Consider the following 27,250-nt stretch of genomic DNA (forward strand, 5'->3'; position numbering starts at 1 on the left):
AACTTCTGCCTCCCAGGTTCAAGCAATTCTCCTGCCTCGGGCTCCCAAGTAGCTGGGACTACAGGCATGTGCCACCATGCCTAGCTAATTTTTTTGTATTTTAGTAGAGACTGGGTTTCACCATGTTGGCCAGGCTGGTCTCGAACTCCTGAGCTCTGGTGATCTGCCCACCTCGGCCTCCCAAAGTGCTGGGATTACAGGCGTGAGCCACCGCGCCTGGCCCCTGGAAGCTAAACTTGAGCACCTGCTTCTCTCAAGCACAGCTGCTCCGAATGCTCACACTGTCCAGAGACAATAGTCCTCCCTCCCCAGCTCCCCCATCTGGGACCATCCTCAGGGGTCCCCCCACCCTCTTCCCCTAAATGTCCAGAGCCCTGGGGGAAAGGGGGAAAGAATTTAGGATGAGGGTGGAGGTGCAGGGAGGAGGGAGAGGGAAGGGGATGGGTTAAGAAGGAGTGTGTGATGTCAAGCAAAAAAGACAACATTAGACACAGATGCTGAGATGGCGTTTATCGCGGCAAAAAAAGGTGAAGTCGCCGAGGGGGAAGGGGTGGGGAAAGGGGGTGTGGTGGGGTCTGGGGTGGGGGCCATGGAAGCTAATACATGGTGCACTAGGTCACACAACGGACACTGGGGGTGGGTGAGTGGGTGGGGAGGGCGTGGCCCAGGCATGGCAATGTGGGGAGTGGGAGGAGACGGCAGTGCGCCCCAGCCAGGAGCTTCTGGAGGTGGTGGGGAGGAGGCGGGCGGCGTCTCTGGTCGCAGAGGATGGAAGGAATCAGTTAGAGGGGGTTGAATGGAGGCACTGGAGGCATGGCCACATTCCAAGAAACGGAATGAAGGAGTGGGACAGCAGGCAGGGGGCAGCCTGGGGCCTGGGCCTTTTAATCTAAGGACTGGGGAGAACCAAGGGGACCTTAGAGGTCCTCCAGTCCTCCCCATCTTCCAAGAGGGAGAACAAGCCTGGAGAGGAGGCTACCTTAAGGTCCTAAGAAGGATTTAGCAATCGGTTCTCCAAAGATGGCCCTACAGCCTCCCCTGCCCCGCATTCTTCTCCTACCCTGTCTCCAACAGAGAAGTGGGAAGAGAGGTTCTAGCTCCTCTGACTCCACCGTTATCTCACGGAGGCTCCTCAGGAAAATTGGAGGATGAATCCATTTCACAGAAGGGGAAAACGGAGACATCCTGCCAGACTACACCTTTCCACACCTCTCCCACCTCCCTGCCGGGAAATTTATGCACCCCATCCCTCTAGAGTAATACTGATAGCTTGAAATCCTTAGCGATGGGGGCAGGTGAGAGGACACACCTTAAGATTCTCCCAAATCGACCCGGGATGTGGGCCATGCCTCCAGTGGCCTGAGATGCCAACATAAAGAAAAAAAAAAATGACTCCCCACGTCCCCTGGCTCAAACCCAGTACAAAAGTGACTATTTACAATGAAGGCGTGGGGAGTGTGTGGGGGGCACAGGAAGGAGGGGGTCAGAGTGAGCACTCCATTTGAGGGAGGCCACGCCCCTGGACCCGCCTTTTAAAGGGACAAAGCCAAACAGCATAGATATTATAGAGGATCTCAATCCCCAGGGTGGGGCAGACCCTAGGGGTGAGGGATGGGGGTGGGGCATGGGATGGGGTGCGGGTGGGGAGGCATGGGTGGTGGGAGGAAATGGAGGAAAGGTAGCAACTGCCCCTAGCCTCCCCCCTCCCCGCTGCCGGACACACAGTTTTCCGTGGGATGAACACAGAAAGGGTTAATCAAAAAGAGTTCGATGAGCGAGTCTGACGGTCGAGTGGGGCGGGCTGGAGCAATGAGGCCGCAGGTCCCGGTGGCCGGTGGTGATGGAGTCACTTAGAAGATGAGAGGTTGGTGGTTTTGGGGGGAAAGGTGGGGTAGGGAAAGGGGTGGGGGAGGGGGGGTTAGGCAGTCCCCCCCAGTTATCTCTGGGAGACAAGTGTCCTGGACTGGTTGAGAAGGGATTAAAAACCAGCAGTCTTCACCACCATAAGCCCGCAGATTCTTTTCCCATTTCCCTCCCTGCCACCCAGCAATCTCCAATGCAACTTGAAGGGGACACTAAGACGGACCATACACACGAGCAGCAGCGCCCAGAGAGAAACCCTCTCCAACCACAGCGTGGAGACAGCTGACCACAGTGCAAAGGGATCACGATAGCAGGGCTGGGTGTTGTCACCCCAGCAAACCAGCGTCCCTGGCCCACCTGTGCCCCAACTTCGGTATCGCGATCCTGTTCTCCCCATCGTGACATCCAGTCCAGGCTTTCAAGACAGCCAGCCCGAGTTCCAGACGGCGGGGGCAGGTGCCTTCGAAGGCCTGGCTGGCTGTCCCGACAGGCGTGCACTCAGTCAGCAGCCTGGACGCCCCAACTGCCATCCTCATAGCCACTCTTGTTAATACTTTTGCCACTGCACAGTCTATCACAGCCTCGAATCCCGGTCCTGAAACAGCAATCATCCATTCAGGGGGACTCCTCTCATTTTCCAAACAATTGGCCACCAATCAAAACCAAGTAAGGAGGAGGATGTGGGATGGAGGAACAGGGAGGAGAAACAGAACGAGGGAATACTGAAGGATTTGGTGGTCCAGAGGAGAGAGGAAATACACCTTGGAGATAAGCTGCACCCTACTTTTCCAAGTAGAGGTCCCCAACCCTCTATAGGTCGGCTTTTATCAAGATCCACTTGGGATACCCATAATTCCCACCTACAAGTCCAGGGTAGGTGTTAGGGCTGATAGAAATGGCAAAGCCATTGCCTTCTGATCACCACCCCTAATAATTATTGCAGTGAAGCCTCCTTGCCCATGTAGAGATGGCTGGGACAGGGCAGAAGAAGTTGGCTGGGCAGGTTGGCTCAGAGCCCCCTGAGATGGGGGATGACGGAGGTTAATTTGGCACACTGAACCCCCTCTTCTCATAGGTGCTTTGAGGTCCTTCTCTGGAATCCAGTTGGTACCGCCCCTTGGGCTAGAAGAGGGGGAGCTGAGCTTGTCTCCTTCTCCCCGGTTTCCATAGATTTGCCAGGAAGTTGGCAAGTGGGATTCTCCTTGGCTGGTGGAATTTGGGGGGATCCAAAAGGATAGGGGTAAGCTGAAAAGGAGAGCTTTTTTCTGTCTTTTTTTTTTTTCTTACAAAGATTCTAAGAAAAACTCAGGGTGGGAGGGCTTTGGAAGGGGGACCCAATTTAGCCCCATGTCCACACTTTTTCAATGCCTCTTAGGGACCTCCTCAAAGAGAAATGGTCCAATTTCCTCCCCTCTATCCAAGGTCCTCTCCCCACAAAGCGGCTCAGTTCCAAGGAAGTTTGGCACTTTTTTTTTTTTTAAATGGGGAAATTGGGGAGAGAGAGTTGAGACATTTGAGGAGAGGAGGAAGACAGACAGAGACTAAGATAGAGACAGGACAGAAAACAATGGGAACCACACAGAAGAAAAAAAAAGAAAGTCATAGGGAGCCAGACAAAGAAAGGGGGGAAGACGCTTGGAGAAGGTATGGGAAGCTAGAGGGCAAATGAGAAGGAATCGGGAGACAATTCAATGCAGCAAACACTTATTAAGCACCTACTTGGTGCTGAAGAGAAGGGTGCAAGGAGGTCACTCAGAGACTCTGAGATCGGATTGGCTAATAGGGAGACAAAGAAAAAAAAAGAGGTGATGGGTTTTTCAATAACCCCCATCCCTGGCCCCACATCTGTGTCCCCTCTGGACAAACCGCAGCACGAAAGATTGAGGTCAGATTGCAGAAGAGACTTTCAAGAGATGTCAAAGATGGTAGAGTGAGTTTCCCAGGGTAAGATGGGGAAAGGTGTGTGGCTCTCCACTCACCAACATGGTGAGCGAACTAGCTCACTGAGCTAGCAAACTATACCTTTCAGATCGCCCTGGCTGGCTGGGTAGGGGGTCCCCAAGAAATATGAATAGGGAGGGGTTGTTACACAGACATTCCAAGCAAACACTTTGCAGGAGGCCCAGCCTCCAGAGATGTGTCTGTGTGAGAGGAGTCCTGGACCCGGCTGATTGGGACCCAGACTCCAGCGAATAGGTTTGTAGAAAGTGGCTGCCAAGCAGAGGATGCAAATGATATGCAAATGAGCCCATTCAGATCCCACCTCCCCACTCCCAGACCTTACTTCACCTCTCCCTGGCTCCTTCCCCTCCTCATAGGGGCCTGGGGGGCTGTAGAGGGATATTCCAGCTAGATACTGTAATACTCGCGTGCGGGTAGAGATACTGTGAAATACTGTAAGGTCTTTTGAGAGGTGGAGGGGAGCAATGCCGCCCCCACCTCTAACCCCAAGAGCCCCCAACGGTAGTAGAAGATATGTACAAAGTTACATCAAGAATTGTTTTGGCACTCAGATCTCCATCTGGGTTCAGTCTGGAGATTAGGGGTGGGGCAACAACAAGGGGAAGTGGGGGATGGGGAGGGGGAAGTGGGGCCTGCCCCTCACCCTGGAGATGACAAGGGCATGGAAAAAGTCACCCCAGTGCCCAAGTTACAGCCTCCCATTGGGTGGAAGGGCCGGGGTGGGAAATTCAGTGCAAGGTACCTCGAAGGCTATTGCTTTCTAGGGATTTTCACATTTTGATTTGGGGGTGGCTCTCTAGCAAGGGAGAGGGATCTCCTAGGCTTTAGGGGCAAGAATTGTCTCTGTGGCTTTTCTTCCCTCCTTTTTTAGGAGAGAGACAAGGAGGCTGGATTTCCCCCAAAGCCATAGAGAGGAGAAGGGTCTGGAAGACCTAGGAGGGGGACAAATGGGGGAGAGGGTGGGCATGGGGCGCCCCTCCCCCAGAGATGCTGATGATGGAACCAGGGCACTGGGCGCCCTGCTTTGGGTTGGAGAAAGTGGAGGTGGTCTCCAAGGAGGAGGGGGAGATGGGTGGGGTTAAAGGGAGGTCTTAGCTATCCTAGTCTATAGGGTTGTCAGGCCCTGAAATCTCAGTCTGCCAACAGGTCCTTAGAGCTGACCACAGCCACAGTACTCAGGGAGCCACTCCCAAACCAACTCTCAAGGCCGCCTGGCTTGTCAGACTCCATCAGAACCTTCTAGTTCTCCAGAGCCCCTGGTGAGCACACCAAAACATTCTGATCCATCAGACATCACTAAAGCATGCCAGCTTGCTGGAAGCCACCAAACCAATCTAACCTATCAGACCACACAAAGCATTCTGGTCCAAGGGACCCTTCCATGGCTCACTGAACTCTACACCGGGCCACACTGGCCTGACAGAGCCACCACACATTTGGCTCACCCAATTCAACGAAACAAAGCCACGCAGACACAGGCATGCACACAAAAGGCAGGGGTGGGAAGGGAGGTCTTTAACAGTAGTTTGCACTAGGTCCATCTCCCACCCCTCCCTCCAGGGCGAGTTCGCAGACTTGACGTGTTTGAATGGAGATGACCCTGACAATATTGGGTTTTTTTCCCTTAGAGTTCTCCAGATTGGATCCAAGTCCCATGCCTTATTCTCTTCCTAGGAAGACCCCCAGGCCAACACCCACCAAAGAAGGGTGTGGAGGGAGAAGGCAGGTCAGAGACTGGTCACTGTCCAATACAGGAAGTACATGCTTCAGTCTAATGACATCACAGGAAGTGACCTCTAGGCACCACCAGAAGTACATCTTCCCATGATATCACCAAAGTGACCTTCAAGGAAGAACTCATTGAGACATCACAGGAAGTACCTGCTCTCTTACGTTCACAGGAAGTAACCTCTGGGGAACTGCTTCCTGTGACATCATAAGAAGCGCCCAGAAGCACCCCAGAAAGTACTCAGTGACATCACAACAGAGGCCCTCATTGCCATTACTCTAAACCTTCAGAGATACCACACCAAGTTGATCCAGCCTCTTGCGAGTCTTGCCCACAGGACTGGCCCAATCCCAGAGCTGGCATCCTTCCCAGCAGCACCGTCCCTGCCCCCCATACAACCTGACAACAAAAGAGTGAACATTCCCACCTAGAGGGACAGCTCCAGTGGGAGGAGAGTAGCTGAGAAGATCTGGGAACTCTGGGGTCCCTGCTCCAAATGCCCCATTTCAGCTCAGACGCCTCTGCTACCTCTACTCCCATGGCTTCCCTCAGATCTAGAACTGAAAGCAGAGAGGTGGGGTATTGTGTTTTGGGGAAGCCCCTTATTCTGGATGACCCAGAGGCTCCCTCCCCTCCTCCCATATGGAAACAAAAACTTATAAAGGGGGAAAAATCCTTACCAAAAAAAAAAAGAAAAAAAAAAGGAGGGAAAGAAAGAGAAAATAACGCTTTGTTTTCTATTAAAATCAACAAAATGCAATATATACAGATATCACACAGACCTGGGCCCTGGGACAGGAAGGGTCAGGCCCAGCCAAGCACAGGGAGGGAGGAAGGAGGGGTCAGTTCCGGGCTGGGGAGGGGGCTTCTGAGCCCCCTTCCCAACTGTCACTCAATCCTGCCTATGACTACCAGAAGGGGAGGGTGCAGTCGGGCCTACCCCAGCCCCATCCCAAGAGGAGCAGGACTACACCAAGCTGAGGTCAGGAGTTGGGGGGAGGAGGAGAGGGAGGAGGAGGAGATGGGAGGAGAGAGAAGGGTGGGAGCACACACCACAGGCCTCATCCCACTTTCTGGGGGTTTGAGGCCCTCACTCCCTGCTCGTAGGTGACCCGCTGACTGATGAGGTATTGAGCGGCTTGCGTGGCCGCGGGGCTGCCCGTGATGGTGACCCGCCGGTTCCGCGTGCCTGGCAGGAACTCGCCCTTCTTGGAGATCTGGATGCGAGCGCCCGTCAGCTCCTGGTACTCCACCAACGTCTTGCCCCCCTTCCCCAGGATGGCTCCCACCAGGTTCTCAGGCACCGCAATCTCCACCAGCTCCTTGGCACTCTCAGCCGCCAGCTTCTCCGCTGTCAGGAAGCCCCCGGCCGCACCGGCCGCGGCTGCAGCGGCCACCAGCGGACCGCCCCCTCCGCCCGCCCCGCCGCCCGCCCCGGCCCCGAGGTAGCCGTTGGCGGCTGCGGCCAACGCAAAGGACCCCAGGGCTCCGGGAGGCGGGGGCGGCGGCGGGGCGGCCCCTCCAGCTGGCCCGGCCCCGGCCTCGCCCGCGTAGGATGCCAGGAGGTTGGCGGCGGCAGCGGCTGCGGGGTTGGCCCCGGCGGCCACGGCAGCCAGGACGCCGGAGGCTGCGGCCGAGTTGAGGCCCAGGCCCAGGGAGTTGGTGTTGTAGCCGTAACTGGCCAGCGTGTTAAGCGCCGTGCTGATGGCCAGCAGGTCGGTGCCTGAGAAGGCGGGCAGCGCGGCGGGAAAGGCTCCCACGCCAGCCAGCCCGGCGGGGCCCAACAGGCCGGAGGCAGCGGCGGCCGACGCTGCGGCCGCGGCTGGCAGCACATCCGCGGGGCTGGCGTACGGAGAGCCGGTGGGATTGGAGTTGGCCACGGGGCCTGCCACATTGGCGTAGCTGATGTTGAGGCAGCTGCTGCTCTGGGGGTCTTCTTGTACCTTCTGCACGATGGCGCTCACAGCCTTGTGCACCTGCTCGGGCTCGCCGCTGACCGTCACCACGCGCTCCTGCAGGTTGATGCCCTCTGGCTTCTGGGACAGCTGCACCCACGCTCCTGACTGTTCCATCACGGCTTTCACCGTGGCGCCCCCCTTGCCGATGATCAGGCCCGCCGTGCTGTTGGGGACGATCAGCTTGGCCTGCGTGGGGAGCAAAAGAGAGGGTCTTTAATTTTATTTTTTAAAATTAAATTAAATTAGGCCGGGCGCGGTGGCTCACGCCTGTAATCCCAGCACTTTGGGAGGCCGAGGCGGGCAGATCACGAGGTCAGGAGATTGAGACCACGGTGAAACCCTGTCTCTACTAAAAATACAAAAAATTAACTGGGCGTGATGGAGGGCGCCTGTAGTCCCAGCTACTCGGGAGGCTAAGGCCGGAGAATGGCGTGAACCCGGGAAGCAGAGGTTGCAGTGAGCTGAGATCAGGCCACTGCACTCCAGCCTGGGTGACAGAGCAAGACTTCGTCTTAAAAAAAAAAAAATTAGGCCGGGCGCGGTGGCTCAAGCCTGTAATCCCAGCACTTTGGGAGGCCGAGGCGGGTGGATCACGAGGTCAGGAGATCGAGACTATCTTGGCTAACATGGTGAAACCCCGTCTCTACTAAAAATACAAAAAACTAGCCGGGCGTGGTGGCGGGCGCCTGTAGTCTCAGCTACTTGGGAGGCTGAGGCGGGAGAATGGCGTGAACCCGGGAGGCGGAGCTTGCAGTGAGCCGAGATCAGGCCACTGCACTCCAGCCTGGGAGACACAGCGAGACTCCGTCTCAAAAAAAAAAAAAAAAAAAAAAAAAAATTAAATTGAATTAAATTAGGCTGGGCACGGTGTCTCTCGCCTGTATTCCCAGCACTTTGCCGGGCTGAGGCAGGCAGATCACTTGAGGTCAGGAGTTGCAAACTAGCCTGGCTAACACGGTGAAACTCCGTCTCTATAAAAATCCAAAAGTTAGTCAGCTGTATGTTAGTTAGCACATGCCTGTAATCCCAGCTACTCAGGAGGCTGAGGTAGGAGAATTGCTTGAACCCAGGAGGTGGAGGATGCAGTGAGCTGAGCTCGGGCCATTGCACTCCAGCCTGGGTGACAGAGGGAGACCCTTTCTCAAAACAAAATAAAATAAAATTATATATATATAAAATACATATGTAGAGACGGGGCCTTGCTATGTTGCCCAGGCTGGTCTTGAACTCCTGACCGCAAGTGATCCTCCTGCCTTAGCCTCCTAAAGTGTTGGGATTACAGATCTGAGCCACCAAGCTGGCGAAGGGAGGGTCTTTACAGTGGCTGGAGACTGCGAAGTCTCAGGTCATTCCCCACCTCTCCTCTCCAGCGTCCAAAATCAGGCCCAGCATGGCCTTTTGACATGCACCAGTATGGTCCAACTGGTTGTTAAACATATTGAAATATTTCAGGTCAGGTGCAACAGCTCAGGCCTGTAATCCCAGCACTTTGACAGGCTGAGGTGGAGGATCACTTGAGCCCAGGAGTTTGAGACCAGCCTGGGCAACATAGCAAGACCTTGCCTCTAACATTAATTTTTTTAAAAAAACTGAAATATATCCACAACAGTTGGTTAATGAATAGCCCCTCAACCACCCTGTCCCATGTACCTGGGACTCTTGGTGCCTCCTCTGTGTCCAGCATCTAAAAGCTTAATGGCTGATCCAATGGGGCTTTCCAGGAGCTCACTCCAAGCTTGCACTGTGGCCCACCCATGCCTTTTAGTGTTAAGTACTCTGACTTCCAGCCCTCGAAAAGCCTTCATTAAGCCCTTACTTTACAGATGAGCCTCTTGAGGCCCAAGAGGTGAAAGGACTTGTCCTAAGGCCCCCCAGTTAGTGACGGAGCTGAAATCTAGGCTCTTGGGTTCCTGATCTATTGTGCTCCCCTAGACATGGTCTTCTCGTTTAACTCTCTGCTGTTATGGGCTGAAATTGTGTCCCCTTCAAATTCATATGTTGAAGGCGTAACTCCCAGTACTTTAGAATTTGACTATATTTGGAGAAAGGGTCTTTAAAGAGGTAATTAAGGTAAAAGGGGGTTATTAGGGCAGGCCCTAATTTACTGACCGGTGTCCTTATAAGCAGAGATTAGGACACAGATGCACACAGAGGGAACAGTGTGTGAAGGCACAGGGAGAAGAAGGTCAAGGAGAGAGGCCTCAGAAGAAACCAGTCCTGCTGACAGCTTGATCTTGGGCTTCTGGCCTCCAGAGTCATGAGATATAAATACCTGTTGTTTAGACCACCCAGTCTCTGTCACTTTGTTATGGCAGCCCGAGCAGACTAATCTAGTTGTCGTATCTGTAAAATGAAGATAACATGAAGGCTTTTGTCTGAGGAGGCAGACGTAAGTGGATGTCTTGGATGTCACACAATGGATCGGGAACCCAAGAACCTAGATTTCAATCTCCTTCTAACTCCTGGGAGGGGAACACTCCAGAATGAAGAAGTTGGTCATTTGAATATGGTGACCTCCCCTCTCTCAGTTGCAGAGCAGCCCATCCTTCAACCACCCATCTGTCCAAGCATCTGCAAGTCTGATCAATCTTAATTCCTGCGGAGATATTTCAAAACCAGTCATCTCCTTTTGCACCTCCGAGAGCATTTCTACATAGAAATTCCTCCCTCTCAAAAATCCTTCCCATGTCCCCTTAAGCCCTGGGGGTGTCTGAGAAATTTGTGGAGGTGGCAGTTTTGGTTGTTGCAAGGACTGGGGGGAGATGTGGACTGTCAGTGGGGAGGACCATAGGTGTCTGTACCCCACAATGGAGAGTCAGTCCCTCACAAGGAAGAGCTGTCCCAGGCCCTATATGTCTACTTTTTTTTTTTTTTTGAGTCTGAGTCTCATTGTGTCATCCAGGCTGGTATATGCCGTGGCGCGATCTCGGCACACTGCAATCTCCAACTCCTGGGTTCAAGCGATTCTGCTGCCTCAGCCTACCTAGTAGCTGGGATTACAGGCACCCACCACCATGCCCAGCTAAATTTTTTGTATTTTTAGTAGAGACAGGGTTTCACCATGCTGGCCAGGCCAGTCTCGAACTCCTGGCCTCAAGTGATCCAGCCGCCTCAGCCTCCCAAAGTGCTGGGATTACAGGCATGAGCCACCACACCCAGCCACTATATGACTACTTTTGAAGGTTCTGTTGGACATTCATGCGGATGAAGAGCCTGTTTTTAAATCTCTGAGCCCACGTCTGGGCATGGTGGCTCATGCCTGTAATCCCAGCACCTCGGGAGGCCAAGGTGGGAGGATCACTTGAGCCCAGGAGTTGTAGACCTGCCTGGGCAGCATGGCATAACCCCATCTCTACAAAAAAAAATTAAAAACATTAGCTGGCCTGGTGGCACATGCCTATAGTCCCAGCTACCCAGGAGGCTGAGGTGGGAGGATCACTTGAGCCTGGGAGGTATAGGCTGCAGTGAGCCGTAATTGTGCCACTGTACTTCAACATGGGCAATATAGTGAGACCCTGATGCCAAAAATAAATGAATACATAAATAAAAAAAGTCTCTGAGCCCAGAACCCAACTGACACAGTGAGACCCTATCTCGAAAATAAATAAATAATGAAAATAAATAACAAAACAAAACAGAAAAAAAATCTCTGACCTCAGAGCCCAACCCCATGATACACGTAAGTACAAGTATTGTTTGCATGGTTTTAAGAGCTACCGAAATTTCCAGGAATGCAACTACCAGTAAATCAAGAGTGGATTGTGCTTTGTTTTACTCTGCACGAGAGTTTTCATCATTTTTTGAAAACCTGGCAACAGTAGCACCGGCATTTGTATTATTTAAGTCTCCAGTATTACACTCTGGATCACTTTACATTTGTAGTTGTCTCACTTAGCTATGCTTAGGTGTGAGCAGCTGCCCAATTCATTATTCTTTCCATTGTGGTCCTGATTGAGTATTTATTTACATATTAAAATTCACCTTGGCTGGGTGCAGTGACTCACACCTGTAATCCCAGCACTTTGGGAGGCTGAGGCAGGGTGAATCACTTGAGCCCAGGAGTTCAAGACCAGCCTGGACATCATGATGAAACCCTGTCTCTAGTAAAAATACAAAAATTAGCCACGTGTGGTGGCATCTGCCTGTGGTCTCAGCTACTTGGGAGGCTGAGGTGGGAGAATCACTTGAGCCCAGGAGGTTGAGGCTGCAGTGAGCTGTGACTGTGCCACTGTACTCCAGCCTGGGCAACAGAGCAGACCCTGTCTCAAAAACAAAACAAAACACAGCAAACAACAACAACAACAAAGAAACAAAAAATAAAATAAAATTCACCTTATTTTATAACAAATCACGTTCCTTTTATGCCTTCTTTATTTTAAAAAGTCTCATGGGATAAAATAAAACATGGTATATCCATACAATGGAATATTATTTGGCAATAAATTGAATGAACAAAGTACTGATACATGCTACAGTGTGGATGAATCTAGAAAAAAATATGCTAAGTGAAAGAAGCCAGTTACAAAAGACCACAGCTGAGTTCATTTACATAAATGTCCAGAATATGCAGATCCACAGAGCCAAAAAGGTAGATTAGTGGTTGCCAGGGAATGGGAGGAAGGGGATTGGGGGTAACTGCCTACAGGTATAGGGTTTCTTTTGCAGTAATAGATACATTCTGGAATTAGATAGTGTTGATGGTTGACCACATACTGTATGATTCCTTTTACAGAAATGTCCAGAATAGGCAAATCTGTAGACACAGAAAATAGATTTGTGGTGGCTTGGGGATAGGGAGAGGGTGAGCTGAGGTGGGGGATCGAGGGGACATAGCTAAGATGATCAAGATTTCTTTTGGAGGCCAGGCTCGGTGGCTCATGCCTGTAATCCCAGCACTTTGGGAGGCAGAGGCCAGAGGATGGCTTGAGCCCAGGAGTTAGAGATCAGCCTGGGCAAGATGGTGAAACCCCATCTCTACAAGAAATAAAAATACATTAGCTGGATGCAGTTGTGTGCACCTGTAGTCTCAGCTACTCAGGAGGCTAAGGGATCACTTGAGCCCAGGAGTTTGAGGCTGCAGTGAGCTTTGACAGGTGCCACTACACTCCAGCCTGGGTGACAGTGCAAGACCCTGCCTCTAAAAAATGAAAGAAAAAAATTAGGATTTATTTTGAAGGCAATACAAATGTTCCAAAATGGATTGTGGTAATAGATGTACAACTATGTGACTATAATAAAAGCCAATGAACTGTACACTTTATTTATCATGTATTTTATGTTTCTTTTTTTTAAATAGACAGGGTCTTGCTCTGATACCCAGGCTGGAGCGCAGTGGTGTGATCAGAGCTCACTGCAGCCTAGTACTCCTGGGCTCAAGTGATCCTCCTGCCTCGGCCTCCTAAAGTGCTGGGATTACAGGCATGAGCCTCCATACTGGGCCTAGAGCTGTATACCTTAAATGGGTGGGTTGTATGTATGTGAATTATATCTCAATAAAGCCGTCAAAAAGTCTTACAAGTGTAGGTATGTCTATATATGCATATATGAATATGAATAGTATTTCAGAGAGTCAAGTGGACATCACAAAATATTTGTAGGAGAAAGGCAGTGTTGCCGTGACAGAGCTCCCCATGCTCTGTTTCCTGTTAGTCTCCCTGATTTTATTTTTATTTTTTATTTTTATTTTTGAGACACAGTCTCACTCTGTCGCCCAGGCTGGAGTGCAGTGGCACCATCTCAGCTCCCTGCAACCTCCGCCTCCCGGGTTCAAGCAATTCTCAAGTGAGCCGAGATCATGACACTGCACTGTAGTCTGGGTGACAAAGCGAGACTCCATCTCAAAAAAAAAAAAAAAAAAAAAAAAGAAGCCGGGCGCAGTGGCTCATGCCTGTAATCCCAGCACTTTGGGATGCTGAGGTGGGCAGATCGCTTGAGCTCACAAGTTCTACAGCCTGGACAACATGGCAAAACCTCGTCTCTACAAAAAGTACAAAAATTAACTGAGCGTGGTGGTGTATGCCTGTAGTCCCAGCTATTTGGGAGGCTAAGGTGGGAGGATGGCTTGAGCCCAAGAGGTGGAGGTTGCAGTGAGCCAAAATGGCATCACTGCACTCCAGCCTGGGTGATAGAGCCAGACCTTGTGAACAAGAAAAAAGAATCTTCCTTTATTTTAGAGTAAAAGAGACTAATGAGGTGTAACAATCAAATGCAAAGCATGAATGCTGACTGAATCTCAGATTGAAAAATCCTCTATGCTATAAAAGATATTTTAGGGCGATTTGAATATGGACTTTCCAATGAGACAATAGTATAGAATTAGCATTTTTGTTTGTTTGTTTTTGTTTTTAGGTGTGATGATAGTAATACAATAATGTAGGAGACTGTCCTTGGAAGATACACGTTAAAGTACTTAGGAGTAAAGAGTCATGAGGTCGGCGGGGCACGGTGGCTCACTTCTGTAATCCCAGCACTTTGGGAGGCCATGGCGGGCGGATCACAAGGTCAGGAGATCGAGACCATCCTGGCTAACATGGTGAAACCTGATTTCTATGAAAAATACAAAAATTAGCCAGGCGTGGAGGCACACGCCTAGCTGAGCGTGCTGGTGCGCACCTGTAGTCCCAGCTACTCTGGAGGCTGAGGCAAGTGAATTGCTTAAACTTGGGAGGCGGAGGTTACAGTGAGCCGAGATCATCGCACCACTGCACTCCAGCCTGGCAACTGAGCAAGACTCTTTGTCTCAAAAAAAAGAAAAAAAAATCAAGACAAAAATTGTGTGTGTGTGCGCGCGGGTACACACATGCATGCACATGTGTTCATGCATGCACAAATGTTAACAACTGGTGAATCTAAGTGCAATGTATAGGGACTATTCCTTAAACATTTTCAAAATAAAAAGGAAAAAAATCTATGCTCTAACAGTCCCTTTTCTTCTTCTCTGCCTTATTTTTCTTCATAGTATTTTTCACTCTCTAACATACTCTATATTTTACTTATCTCCTTGTTTATTTTGTGTTTTTCTGTAAAATAATTTCAAATCCACGAGATTAGAGATTTTTGCCTGTATTATTACTACTGGGTTCTCAGTGCCTAGAAAAGTGCCTGGGACACAGTACATACTCAGCAAAGGGTGAGCGAATAAATAGATAGATGAAGACTGAAGGACGACATGCCCACAGGCCTAAGCAGGAAGGGGAATGGGTGGAGACCGCAGGTGTATGTCACCTGGTTGGGGTGGGGAGTGGTAGAGTACTGTGCAATTGGGCAGTCAAACTCAGCCTGATGGGCATTTCTAGATGAGTTGGAAATGCTGATTTGTAAAACGTGAAGCATCCTAGCTTTTTTTTTTTTTGAGATGAAGTTTCGCTCTTTCGCCCAGGCTAGAGTGCAGTGGCGCGATCTCAGCTCACTGCAACCTCCGCTTTCCAGTTTCAAGCGATTCTTCTGCCTCAACCTCCTGGGTAGCTGGGATTACAGGCACCCATCACCATGCCTGGCTAATTTTTGTACTTTTAGCAGAGATGGGGTTTTACCATGCTGGCCAGGCTGGTCTCGAACCCCTGACCTCGTGATCTGACTGTCTCAGCCTCCCAAAGTACTAGGATTACAGGCCTGAGCCACCGCCCCCCGGCCAGCATCCTAGTTTTTAAATGTTGGCAACCTCTTCAAAATGTCTAAGAACCACTGTGTAGAAGAAACAATGCAATGTACTAGCCAGGGTACCCATCTGTAGTCTGTGCATATAAATCCCTGAAAAGCTGCCTTGGACTCTAGAGTCACCTGCTCGGGTTTAAATCTTGGCTCCCTGTCTGATGCTGGGCAAGGGGCCTAACCTCTTTGAGACTCAGTTTTCTCATCTGTAAAACAGGGATATTCAGACCTCCTCCATAGGACTATTATGAGGCTTAATTGAGCTTATGCATGCAATGGTGAGCTTGAAATCCAAGCATGACCACAGGTAGCTGGAACTGAGTGTGAGTGCCCTTCAGGTGACTCACAACTGCTAATATGGGCAGATTACACCTCAGTCCTCATGTTTCTGCTTGGCCCTGTGGGCGAAGTCATCATCTATTCATTCAAATAAGTAACATGTGCTGAGCACCTACTATGTGCCAAGCACAGGGCATCATGTAAGTAATGTGCAATTAATATAAGTCCATAGAAGCACTCGAGAAATGATTATTGTTGGCCGGGCACAGTGGCTCACGCCTGTAATCCCAGCACTTTGGAGGCCGAGGTGGGTGGATCACGAGGTTAGGAGATCAAGACCATCCTGGCTAACACGGTGAAACACCATCTCTACTAAAATTACAAAAACATGAGCTGGGCGTGGTGGCGGGTGCCTGTAGTCCCAGCTACTCGGGAGGCTGAGGCAGCAGAATGGCGTGAACCTGGGAGATGGAGCTTGCAGTGAGCTGAGATCGCGAGCCGAGATCGCGCCACTGCACTCCAGTCTGGGTGACAGAGCGAGACTTCATCTCAAAAAAAAAAAAAAAAAAAGAAAGAAAGAAATGATTATTGTCATTGTTATCCCTATGGATGGAGCTGGATTTAAATCCCACATCTGTGGTACAGCTATTATGGAAAATAGTCTGGCAATTCTTCAAAAAGTTGAACATAGATTCATCATATGTCCCAACAATTCCACCCTAGGCATCTACCCAAGAGAGCTAGAAATACATATCTACAAAAAGACTTGTACATGAATGTTCAGAAGCATTATTCATCATAGCTAAAAACGAGAAACAACCCAAATGTCTATCAACTGATGAACAGACAAGCAAAATGTGGTCTATCCATACAATGAAACATTATTTGGCTATAAAAAGGAGTAAAGTTTTGACACATGCTACAATATAGATAAACCTCGAAAGTATTACGTTAAGTGAAAAAAGTCAGACACAAAAGACCATATGTTATACGATTCTGTTTATATAAAAGATCCAGAATAGGCAGGTCCACAGACCAAAAGTAGATTAGTGGCTGGAAGAGGTTGAGACTGGGGTCTGGGGGAATGGTGAGTGACTGCTCATGGGCACAGGGTTTCTTTTTGGCATGATGAAAATGTTCTGGAATTAGATGGCAGTTGATGTACAACTCTGTGAACATACAACAAAACTACTAAACTGTACACTTCTAAACAGTAAAGTTTATAGTATGTGAATTATAGCTCAAAGAGCTGTTATTTCAAAAACAAAAAAAATCACCAGGAAAAACAAACAACCTGACAAATCAAGAAGATGGAACAGCATGTTCACAACCAGAACCAGGAGTGGTATTTAGTCTGTGATGCAGTATTTTAGAGCAGTGAAGGAAGGATAGATTGGCCGAGAAAAGGTTTGAGGACCAGGGGTTAATCATGTGAGAAAAATAAAGTTAGGTTTTAAGAAAATTCCTACTTCTTCCACCTCCTAGCTGGTGGCCTATGAAAGTCCCTTTACTTCTCAGAGCCTCCTTTTCCACATCTGTAAAATGGGCATACTATTCCTGATCCATATGATCTGTGCAAATATTCAGTGAGACACTGGCAGCGTGCTCTCTGGTAGTCACCCAGTCAACAAGGTTGCTGTTTTTACAACATGGCAAGATCCAAATCCTAGGTTGTTTTTGTTTTTTTTGAGACAAAGTCTTGCTCTGTCAGCCAGGCTGGAGTGCAGTGGTGTGATCTTGGCTCACTGCAATCTCTGCCTCTCAGGTTCAAGCGATTCTCCTGCCTCAGCCTCTGCAGTGGCTAGGATTACAGGCGCCTGCCACTGTGCCTGGCTAATTTTTGTATTTTTAGTAGAGATGGGGTTTCACTATTTTGGCCAGGCTGATCTTGAACTCCTGGCCTCAAGTAATCCGCCCACGTCAGCCTCCCAAGGTGCTGGGATTACAGGCATAAGCTACTACGTCCAGCCTCCTAGTTTATTATTTAGTAACTGTCTGAGCTTAGGCACATGCCTTCACCTCTCTGTGCCTTACCTTCCTCATCTTCAGTATTAGCATAACCACACCTACCTTATATTATTATTGGAAATCTTCTTCTTCTTTTTTTTATTTTTTTTTGAGACAGAGTCTCGCTCTGTCGCCCAGGCTGGAGTGCAGTGGCCGGATCTCAGCTCACTGCAAGCTCCGTCTCCCGAGTTTATGCCATTCTCCTGCCTCAGCCTCCCGAGTAGCTGGGACTACAGGTGCCCGCCACCACGCCAGGCTAGTTTTTTTGTATTTTTTTTTAGTAGAGATGGGGTTTCACCGTGTTAGCCAGGATGGTCTCGATCTCCTGACCGCGTGATCCGCCTGTCTCGGCCTCCCAAAGTGCTGGAATTACAGGCTTGAGTCACCGTGCCCGGCCCTTTTTTTTTTTTAATTTTGACAGAGTCTTGCTCTGTCACCCAGGTTGGAGTGCAGTGGCATGATCTTGGCTCACTGCAACCTCCACCTCCTGAGTTCAAGCGATTCTCCTGCCTCAGCCTCCAGAATAGCTGAGACTACAGGCGTACACCACCATGCCTGGCTAATTTTTTGTATTTTTAGTAGAGATGGGGTTTTGCCATGTTGGCCATGCTGGTCTCGAGCTCCTGACCTCAGGTGATCCACCGTCTCGGCCTTTCAAAGTGTTGGAATTACAGGCGTGAGCCACTGCTCCCGGCCTGTTATTGGAAACATTCAATGACTAAAGTGATGCCCAGTGCCTGGCACATGGGAAGCGCTAAGACAATGGCAGCTGCCTTCATCATAGACCCTGAATTGTAGAACCACAGCATCTTAGAAAGATCTGCAGATGCAGACTCATAGAATCTTGGAATCCCAGGACATTAGAACAGTAGAATCTCAGATAATACATGCTTAGAATCTTGGAATCACAGAGCCATAGAACTGTTGAAGTTTTAGAGCCAGAAGGACCAGAGACCATCTGCCCCAGTGATTTGCAAGCCCATGGAAATTTGCAAATACTACTACTGCTACTGTTACTACTATTACTACTACTACCACCAAAAACAAGAACAACAAAAGCAGCATCAACAGCTAACAGTTTAATATCGTAACTTATCTAGGTTCCACCACAACCCTAAGATAGGTGTTATTATTACCCCATTTTCTAGATTGGGAAATGGAGGCACAAAGAAAGAACTTGCACAAGTTCTTTCACGGGTAATGAGCAGTAGAGTCAGGATCTGATCCAAGGCCAGAGTTTATGCTCAGATTCCTAAGCCTTACCAGAAATATTGATTCAGCAGTTCCTAGGACCCATGAATCTGCATTTTAAGCTACCCAGATGATTCAGATATCAGCTAGGGGTGAGAGCCACTGGTATAACCCAGAGGTGGCAATCTGGTGATCCTCAGGCCCCAGTCAGTCTACAGCCATATATATTTTTTTGACCTTCATAGTGTTTTAAAAACAGAGTTGGCCTGGCGCAATGGCTCAGGCCTATAATCCCAGCACTTTGGGAGGCTGAGGCAGGTGGATTGCTTGAGTTCAGGAGTTTGAGACCAGCCTAGGCAACATGGTGAAACCCTGTCTCTACAAAAAATACAAAAATAAGCCAGGGGCCGGGCACGGTGGCTCATGCCTGTAATCCCAGCACTTTGGGAGGCCAAGGAAGGCAGATCACCTGAGGTCAGGAATTCGAGACCGGCCTGGCCAATATGGTGAAACCCCACCTCTACTAAAAATACAAAAAATTAGCCAGGCGTGGTAACGGGCGCCTGTAATCCCAGCTACTTGGGAGGCCAAGGCAGGAGAATCACTAGAACTCAGGAGGTGGAGGTTGCAGTGAGCTGAGACCATGCCATTGCACTCCATCCTGGGCAACAAGAGCAAAACTCTGTCTCAAAAAAATTAAAAAAATTAAAAAAAAAATTAGCCAGGCGTGCTCATGTTCACCAGTAGTCCCAGCTATTCAGTGGGCTGAGGTAGGAGGATCGCTTGAGCCTGGGAGGTCGAGGCTCCGTGAGCCTAGATCATACCACTGCACTCCAGCCTGGGTGACAGAGTGCGACTCTGTCTCAGACAAATATATATTAAATAATAATAATAAAAAAACCAGAGTCAACATTTTTAAGTCAGTTGATCTAAAAAATTTATGGCTTCTTTTGAAAAATTTGGAAGATGTGGTAGCACTAGGTCCATGTTCCCAAAGTGCAAGAATTTGGTGGAGTTGAGTGGCAGCTTCTCCCTCCAAAGATGGCATACCCTCTCCAGAGAGCAGCAACCCTCAAGTCTTTTGTTCCCCTTTTCAATACTTTAGTTATTTAATTTATAATCCCTGGTTTGGCCCAGCTGCTGTACTGTAATAAAAGAGAAACTGAGGCCTACACAAGGAAAGGGGCTCTGAGTAACACGGCAAGTTCAAGGCAGAAAAGAAGTAGACCTGTTTCCTGACTCAAAAATCCCACAATAACAACAGAGAACATTTTGGGGGCTAATTTTCTATGCGTTATACACACAAGCTACGTGCTTTTCGAACATCAACGAACACTAACCATCACCCTTAAGGAAGCATCATAATGAATGTCATCTTACAGGTGAGAAAAATGAGGCTTGGATAAATCAAAGTCACTTGCTCAAGGTCACATAGGATGTAAGTACTGTACGGAGAAGGATTCAACTCAACAACAGAGCCCAGAGCCTGAGTCTTCAGCTATGATCTCTCTCAGTCTTTGGAACACACGAGTAATACGGCAGAGAATAAATCCTGGTTCTATAACCTTTCGACTCCACTGTCTCAGAGCTCCTGTGGATTAGGGGGAGGCGGTAGAAGGCTCAGGCACAGATGGTGCTGACCCCATTTTCCTTGCAACATTCACAAACTCTTGATGAACCCTGAGTCCCTTGTGGCCACGACCAAGGCGGAGGGAAGAGGCAATGCGCTCGCCTCCCTGTAAACTGTGAATAACCTGTGCCCTGCTGGTGGGAAGGGATTCGGGAGAAACCTGGCGGGGAGCGAGGAGTGGAGTCGCTTCAGCACCAAGGACAGCGGCCGCGCTCCACACCCCAAGCCCCGCTGTCTTTTTTGGGAGCGCTCCACCCTGCAGCGCTCCTCCAGGCTTCTCCGCCCACCGTTTCCACAGGAGCTTAGGGGAACTCAGGCCTGTGCTCTGCCCCACCTGAGGGCAACGACAGGACCCAAGAATTCCAGATTTCTTTTACCGACGCCCTCTCTCCTGTCTTTGCTTTTAGGTAGACATTGACTATCCCTCGCAAAGGGCCCTCCCAGCCCAGGGGTTCTCGCCCCATTGCACGGAGTACGCATGCATAGGGGAGTGGGGACGGGAGAGAAAACGGGAGCCAGCTCTGCGTTCCCGTTCCCTTACCCACTTCCGGGTCCGGGCTGCGCGGCCCGCAGCTTCGAGGGGAGCTCACCTGCCCGGTGCGCACCGTCGTCATGGCAACCAGAGAGGCCCGGGAAGCGATTGGCCACTCCCTGCCACGCCCCTATGCCACCGCTTCCCCTAACTGAGGCAACAGAGGAGCGCTGCCCGCCCCTTTCCATTCCTTCCTGGAGAGGGCTGTGTAGGAGAGGGACCCACATCTGCTCTCGCTAATGAAACACCACCCCTACCTCCATACGTTAATTATGGAGGGAAGGAGGATGACAGACTATTTGTAAACTCTTCTGGATGTGACTGAACCGTCACTGAGGTCACTTCCGGCGATAACAGGAAGTAGGAGGCAGGTCGTTCGGAGAGACAATGGGATGAGGTGGAAGGGAGAAGAGGAACTAGAGAATCCTAGGAAGGATTGAACATTAGGGAATCGTGCCACATTCTCCCAGACGTTCACTCCCTCTCTGGAATCAAGCCCGCTCCAAATGGTCTGGAGTCCTTTCTATACTATTAGAGCTGACTCCCTAAGAATAATACTAACCACTACCATGTGGTCTTTGACTGATGAGATTTTTATCAGCTTTGTCCCATTGAACCTCACAGTAATGTAGTGATGTGGGAGGAATGTTTCTTCGTGAATGTCACCAGCTTTACAGCAACCCAGTCTCTGCCCCAGCTGACCTGCTTGGCTCTGTCGGGGTTCATCGTGGTTTGGGGTTGAAGGATGTTGACCACCTCAGGCTTGGTCATTGCTTGTGGGATTTCTCGGACCTTCTCGGCAATAAAGCTGTGCACAGCATTCAAGGCCTCTGCTGTGCCCTGTACTAGGCATACCCGCTCTGTGGTTCCTGTTGAGCAAGGGAGAGAGAGGGCACACTCATGAGACAGGAATAGGGACATTCCTGAGAGACAGGCCCCATTTAATGGAAGAGGAAAGCTGAGGTCCAGAGAGTGGATTTGACTGATCACACAGTGAGCCTGGGGGAGCAGGCATGGGCCCCTAGGCCATGACAGGTAGCTGGGAGAATGAGTGGAATCCTGCTTTATAATCTGCACTTCATCTCCCTCCCCTAAAACAACCTCTAGGGATGGAAGAATGATGCTTAAGTGTTTTGCGATGCCCACAGCAGCCCTGGGCAGGGGAGACAGGGCTCAGCTGCCTCTTCTCAGTTCTTGCGGTTCCCTGGTTGCTTTGGCAACCATTCACTCACTCCACCCTCCTCCCCTTCTGGAAGCAGAGAGCTCAGGCCTGCAACGGTTGCCACAGTAACTGGAACCCCCTTATCGGTCTGGCTGGCCGGGTCCTCAGCCCACCCCCAGGGGGACGAGGGACGAGGCCCTGTTGTCATGGCAACCCCTGAAAGCCTGCAGCGTCGGCCTCTGGGCTTTTTGGAGAGGATGGGGGAAGAGCTGGGGGATGGGGGAGGCAGAGGAGAGGCCTGAGGGCCTGTCTGAACCCACCAGATGGAGGGCTGAGGGGTGGGGGAGGGCAGGGGTGTGGACAGGGGAGAGCAGGGTGGGTCAAAGGCTACTCGTGGAGGAGTGGGGACCAAGGAATTGGGGAGGGAGGTGGATGGCTGTCTTTCCTGGAGATTCTCCAGATACTGGCTGTGGCTCTGTCCTGGGCATCCTTCTCATTTCTGCATGAGAGTGTTGGGGAGTGGGGGCACGGGGAAGAGAGAAACTTGGGGGGTGTTGGGATATATGTGTGAAAGAGACTCTGGGTGACACTGTGACCAGCGTGTGTGTCTACGAGGCTGTTTGGTGAGTGGGGTGTGTGTGTGTGTGTGTGTGTGTGTGTGTGTGTGTACTTGAGCAGGACTGACTAGATGATCCTAATCTGTGTTTGTAGAAGACAAAGTGCAGAGACTGCCTTATGAACAGACTATGTGACACAGTGATTCTGGTGAAGATGTTCGTGTGTGCCCTCGTGTGTGGGCCAGACTTTGGTGTCACTTTGATGATCAAGGTTACATAGACTCTTTGTGAGACAGAGCTGAGTGTGTGTGAGAGTTCGAGAGAAAGAAACAAAAGAATCTCACAAAGTGGGATCGAGGCTGTACAATGAATATATACCACTTTGAGACTGGATGGCAGTGTGTGTCTGCATCTGTGTGTGTATGTGTGTTTGTGAAAGTGAAAGAGACACACACTTCTGGATGTTTCTAAGACTATTTGGATGACCAGTGTGTATATATGTATATGTATTAGAGACAGGAAAGACCCTATGACTGGCATGTGTGAACCTGAGAGGGAGACAGCAAGACAGACAGACTCAGGTGTCAGTTTGTGGGACTTTTTGGATGACTGGTGTGTTTGTGTATGTGTGTGTGTCTCAGCATGTGAATTACAGTGAGACAAAGAAAACTTGACTGGTCAGTGTGAGAATCTGCGTGCCTGGGTGAGACGGGATGTGTGTGATGTGTGGAGTGTGAGTGTGTCTCTCTCTCTCCTTGAAGGGGGTTCTGCCTCTGAGAATGTAAAAGGTCTTGAGTGTGGCTGGGCACGGTGGCTCACGCTTGTAATCCCAGCACTTTGGGAGGCTGAGGTGGGCGGATCATGAGGTCAAGAGATGGAGACCATCCTGGGCAACATGGTGAAACCCCATCTCTACTAAAAATACAAAAATTAGATGGGCGTGGTGGCACACGCCTGTAGTCCCAGCTACATGGGAGGCTGACGCAGGAGAATCGCTTGAAGCTGGGAGGCGGAGGTTGCAGTGAGCAGAGATCACACTGCTGCACTCCAGCCTGGTGAAAGGGCGAGACTCTGTCTCAAAAGAAAAAAAAAAAAAAAAGAGGTCTTGAGGGTGTGCCAGGCGCCGTGTGGCTGTGTACCTGTGTGTCTGGGATACCTGGGGTGTGCGTCAGTGTCCAGCAAGCACTTCAGTGCAGCATGCCGGTGCCATGACCCTGACTCCTCGATTGCTACTTCCCAGTCTGGCAGGCTAGCCTCGCCATGTGTCTGGGCGCCACTGTCTGTGGGTCACTTGTGTAGCTGACATCCCCCACCCGCTTTGGGCCATGTTCCTCACTCTTACTACCCCCCCCCCAGCCCCAGAACAATGGCTTGGTCTGAGCCAAGGGTGAGTCAGCCTGCAGTCTGCCTCCGTCTGGTGTAAATAGGAAAGGGTGTGGGTTGGGGTGGGAACTAGGGGGTGGGGTAGGGGGAGGTGGATGCCCCAGGAAGAGCAGGCCGAGGGTTTGCATCTCTGTGAAGCTTCCTTCAAACTCAGGAAGTCCTTGACCTCCCATCCCCTTGTAGTTCTTACAAGGTGGCCCACAGGGGCTTTTTGGGGGGTTGGTTAAGCCCCCAAAGAGTGTCTAATAATAACAGCTGACCCTGATACAACCCAAGTGTCAGGCACCATTCTAAGCACTGTTTTGTTTTGTTTTGTTTTTTCTGAGACAAGAGTCTTGCTCTGTCACCCAGGCTGGAGTGCAGTGGTGCGATCTCGGATCACCGCAACCTCTGCCTCCCAGTTCAAGTGATTCTCATGACTGAGCCTCCTGAGTAGCTGGGATTACAGGCATGTGCCACCACGCCTGTCTAAGTTTTGCATTTTTTGTAGAGATGGGATTTCGTCATGTTGGCCAGGCCGGCCTCAAGTGATCCACCCGCCTCGGTCTCCCAAAGTGTTGGGATTACAGATGTGAGCCATCATGCTTGACCAAAGTACTTTATACATACGTGTTCACTTAATATATGAAGTAGGCAATATCATTATTGATTGTCCCTGATTCCCTGCTAAGGACACTGAGGCATAGAGAAGGCTCAAGATTTGTTCAAGTTATCTTAGACGGTGGTAGTGGATGTTCGGAGTTTTGAACCCAGGTGTCTGGCTTCAGAGTCTCTGCATTCTGCTAAATTTGGTGTGTATGGAGTGATCAGCTCTATGTGTGTGTCTTGGAGGGAGGCATAAAATGATGACAGTTTTGTTTTTGTATTTTTGATATTAAAAGAAGATGAATATATTAAGTAGTCGTTTAAGACTTTGCACTTTGATGGAAGTGTGTTATAAAACCATAAACATGTTTTTTAAAGTGTGTGTGGTGAGGCACAGTGGCTCATGCCTGCAATCCCATCACTTTAGGAGGCCAAGGCGGATGGAGGGCTTGAGCTCAGGAGTTCAGCCTGGGCAATATAGCAAGACCCTGTCTCTACAAAAAAAATATACAGGCCGGGTGTGGCAGCTCATGCCTGTAATCCCAGCATTTTGGGAGGCTGAGGCGGGTGGATCACCTGAGGTCTGGAGTCCGAGACCAGCCTGCTAACATGGTGAAACCCCATATCTACTAAAAATACAAAAAATTAGCTGGGCATAGTAACGGACGCCTGTGATCCCAGCTATTTGGGAGGCTGAGGCAGGAGAATCACTTGAACCGGGGAGGGGGAGGTTGCAGTGAGCCGAGATCGCACCATTGCACTCCAGCCTGGGCAACAAGAGTGAATCTCTGTCTCAAAAAAAGAAAAAAAAAGTAGCTGGGCCTGGTGGTGCATACCTGTAGTTCCAGTTACTCAGGAGGCTGAGGTGGGAGAATCACCTGAGCCCAGGAGGCTGAGGTTGCAGCGAGCCACGATCATGCCACTGCACTCCAGCCTGGGCAACAGAGCAAGACCCTGTCTCAATATAAATAAAGAAATAATAAAAAGTGTGTGTGTCTGTGCTTTTCTTCAGCAGTTAGGGTCTAAAGTTTCAAGCAGATTTTCAACATCAGACAGCATTTTAGAATCCTTAGGGTGGCCGGTGGTGGTGGCTCAAGCCTGTAATCCCAGCACTTTGGGAGGCCGAGGTGGGTGGATCACGAGGTTAGGAGATCAAGATCATCCTGGCCAACATGGTGAAACCCTGTCTCTATTAAAATAAAATTTAAAAAATGAGTTGGGCGTAGTGGCGCGTGCCTGTAGTCCCAGCTACTCGGGAGGCTGAGGCAGGGGACTCGCTTGGACCCAGGAGGTGGGGGTTGCAGTAAGCCGAGATTGTGCCACTGCACTCCAGCCTGGTGACAGAGCAAGACTCTGTCTCAAAGAAAAAAAAAAAAAAAAAAAAGAATCCCCAGGGTGGATCTGGGCTGACGCAAGGGAGTGTGTGTGGCCCTTGGGCAGGTACCTGCCTTTTTTTGCATTTCAGTTGCTCCATGTATGTATGACCTGGATGGATTGAATCTAGGGCTTTGAGATCCATCACAAAGGAGGGGAGGTTCTTTGTGTGTTCTGCCCTTCCCTTGGGGTTAAGTGCTGGGTAGGTTTTTACTTCGTGTAGTAGAAACGCAAGTGCAGTGTGTGTGAGTGTGTGAGTGTGTGTGAGTGTGTGAGAGCGTGTGTGTGAGTGTATGTGAGTGTGTGAATGTGAATGGTGTGTGTGTGTGTAAGCGTGTGTGTGGGGTTGTGAGTGTGTGAGCATGACAGTGTGAGTGTAAGGATGTGTGTGAGGTGTGTGTGAATGAGTGTGTAAGCGTGTGTGTGAGAGTGGGGTGTGTGCGAGTGTGTGAGAATGTGAGTGTGTGTAAGCATGTGTGACAGTGGGAGAGTGCGTAAGCGTGTGTGTGTGAAAGAGTGTGAGTGTGAGCATTGTGACTGTGTAAGTGTGTGTGGGGGTGTGTGAGTGTGAGGGTGTGAGCATGTCAGTGTGAGTGTAAGCATGTGTGTGAGGGTGTGAGCATGTCAGTGTGACTGTAAGCATGTGTGTGAGGGTGTGAGCGTGTGAGACTGTGTGTGAGTGTGCCTGTGAGAGTGTGAGTGTGTGTGAGTGTGTGTGTGCTTGTGCATGCGAACGTACTAGGCCCAGAGTGCTCTTTCAGTTTCTCCACTGTCATTTCTCACATGTTCTCTCTGCTTTGGCTACACTGACCAAACTGCTCAGGAGCCTCTGAGTATGCCATTTTGTCTTCCTGGGCACACTTGCCTGCACTTTACCTCGCTCATTCTTCTCTACTGCTCTGGTCGTCTCTTCCAGGAAGCTCTTCCTGACCTCCCTGGGCTGGGTCCTTTGTGCCACCTGGGCTCCAACCACCAACCTCTGGACTTCCCTGTCCCAGCCCTGACCACTCTGGGTCATCACTGATGTGATGTCTGCCTCCCTGGCTGGGATATGAGAACCAAGGAAGCAAGGTTGGGACATTTCAACCACTGCTATTGTCCCCATTTCTGTCCAGCACAGGGCTGGCATAGAGGAAGTGCTCAGAGAATGTGTGTTGAATGAATGAGTGAATGAATGAATGATAGGGTGTCCAGCCAGGAGTGGAGGGAAATGTTTTTTGTCTCCTGCAGTAGCTTTTCCATTTCCTGCATTCCTGTGGGGTTCTGGGAAGTCCTGGGGACAGGACTAGGACACAGGGGGCTGTGTCCTGCTTCTCTGAGTCAGCAGCCGGCTCATGCTGTATGATCTGGAAGTTGCATGCCAGGAGTGGGGATGGGGGCTGACCACA

The 27,250-nt window shown here is 50.2% G+C and overlaps 1 protein-coding gene across 4 annotated transcripts in view; it reads right to left on the bottom strand.

Annotated features, from left to right (window-relative positions):
• Positions 1 to 6,266: 6,266 nt before the first annotated feature.
• LOC105478570 (NOVA alternative splicing regulator 2) overlaps positions 6,267 to 27,250 on the bottom strand; it is a 36,667-nt gene continuing 15,683 nt past the window's right edge. For 3 of the 4 annotated variants that reach the window (XM_011736024.3, XM_071087188.1, XM_071087187.1), the window contains 2 exons: positions 21,504 to 21,670; positions 6,267 to 7,698 (listed from right to left, as the gene is read on the bottom strand). In XM_011736024.3, the coding sequence (XP_011734326.2) occupies positions 6,616 to 7,698; positions 21,504 to 21,670 (1,250 nt within the window). In that variant the 3' untranslated portion in view covers positions 6,267 to 6,615. The other variant, XM_071087189.1, reaches the window with a different exon arrangement.

This window comes from Macaca nemestrina, chromosome 20, assembly GCF_043159975.1.
Source record: "Macaca nemestrina isolate mMacNem1 chromosome 20, mMacNem.hap1, whole genome shotgun sequence".
Classification (NCBI taxonomy): Eukaryota; Metazoa; Chordata; class Mammalia; order Primates; family Cercopithecidae; genus Macaca; species Macaca nemestrina.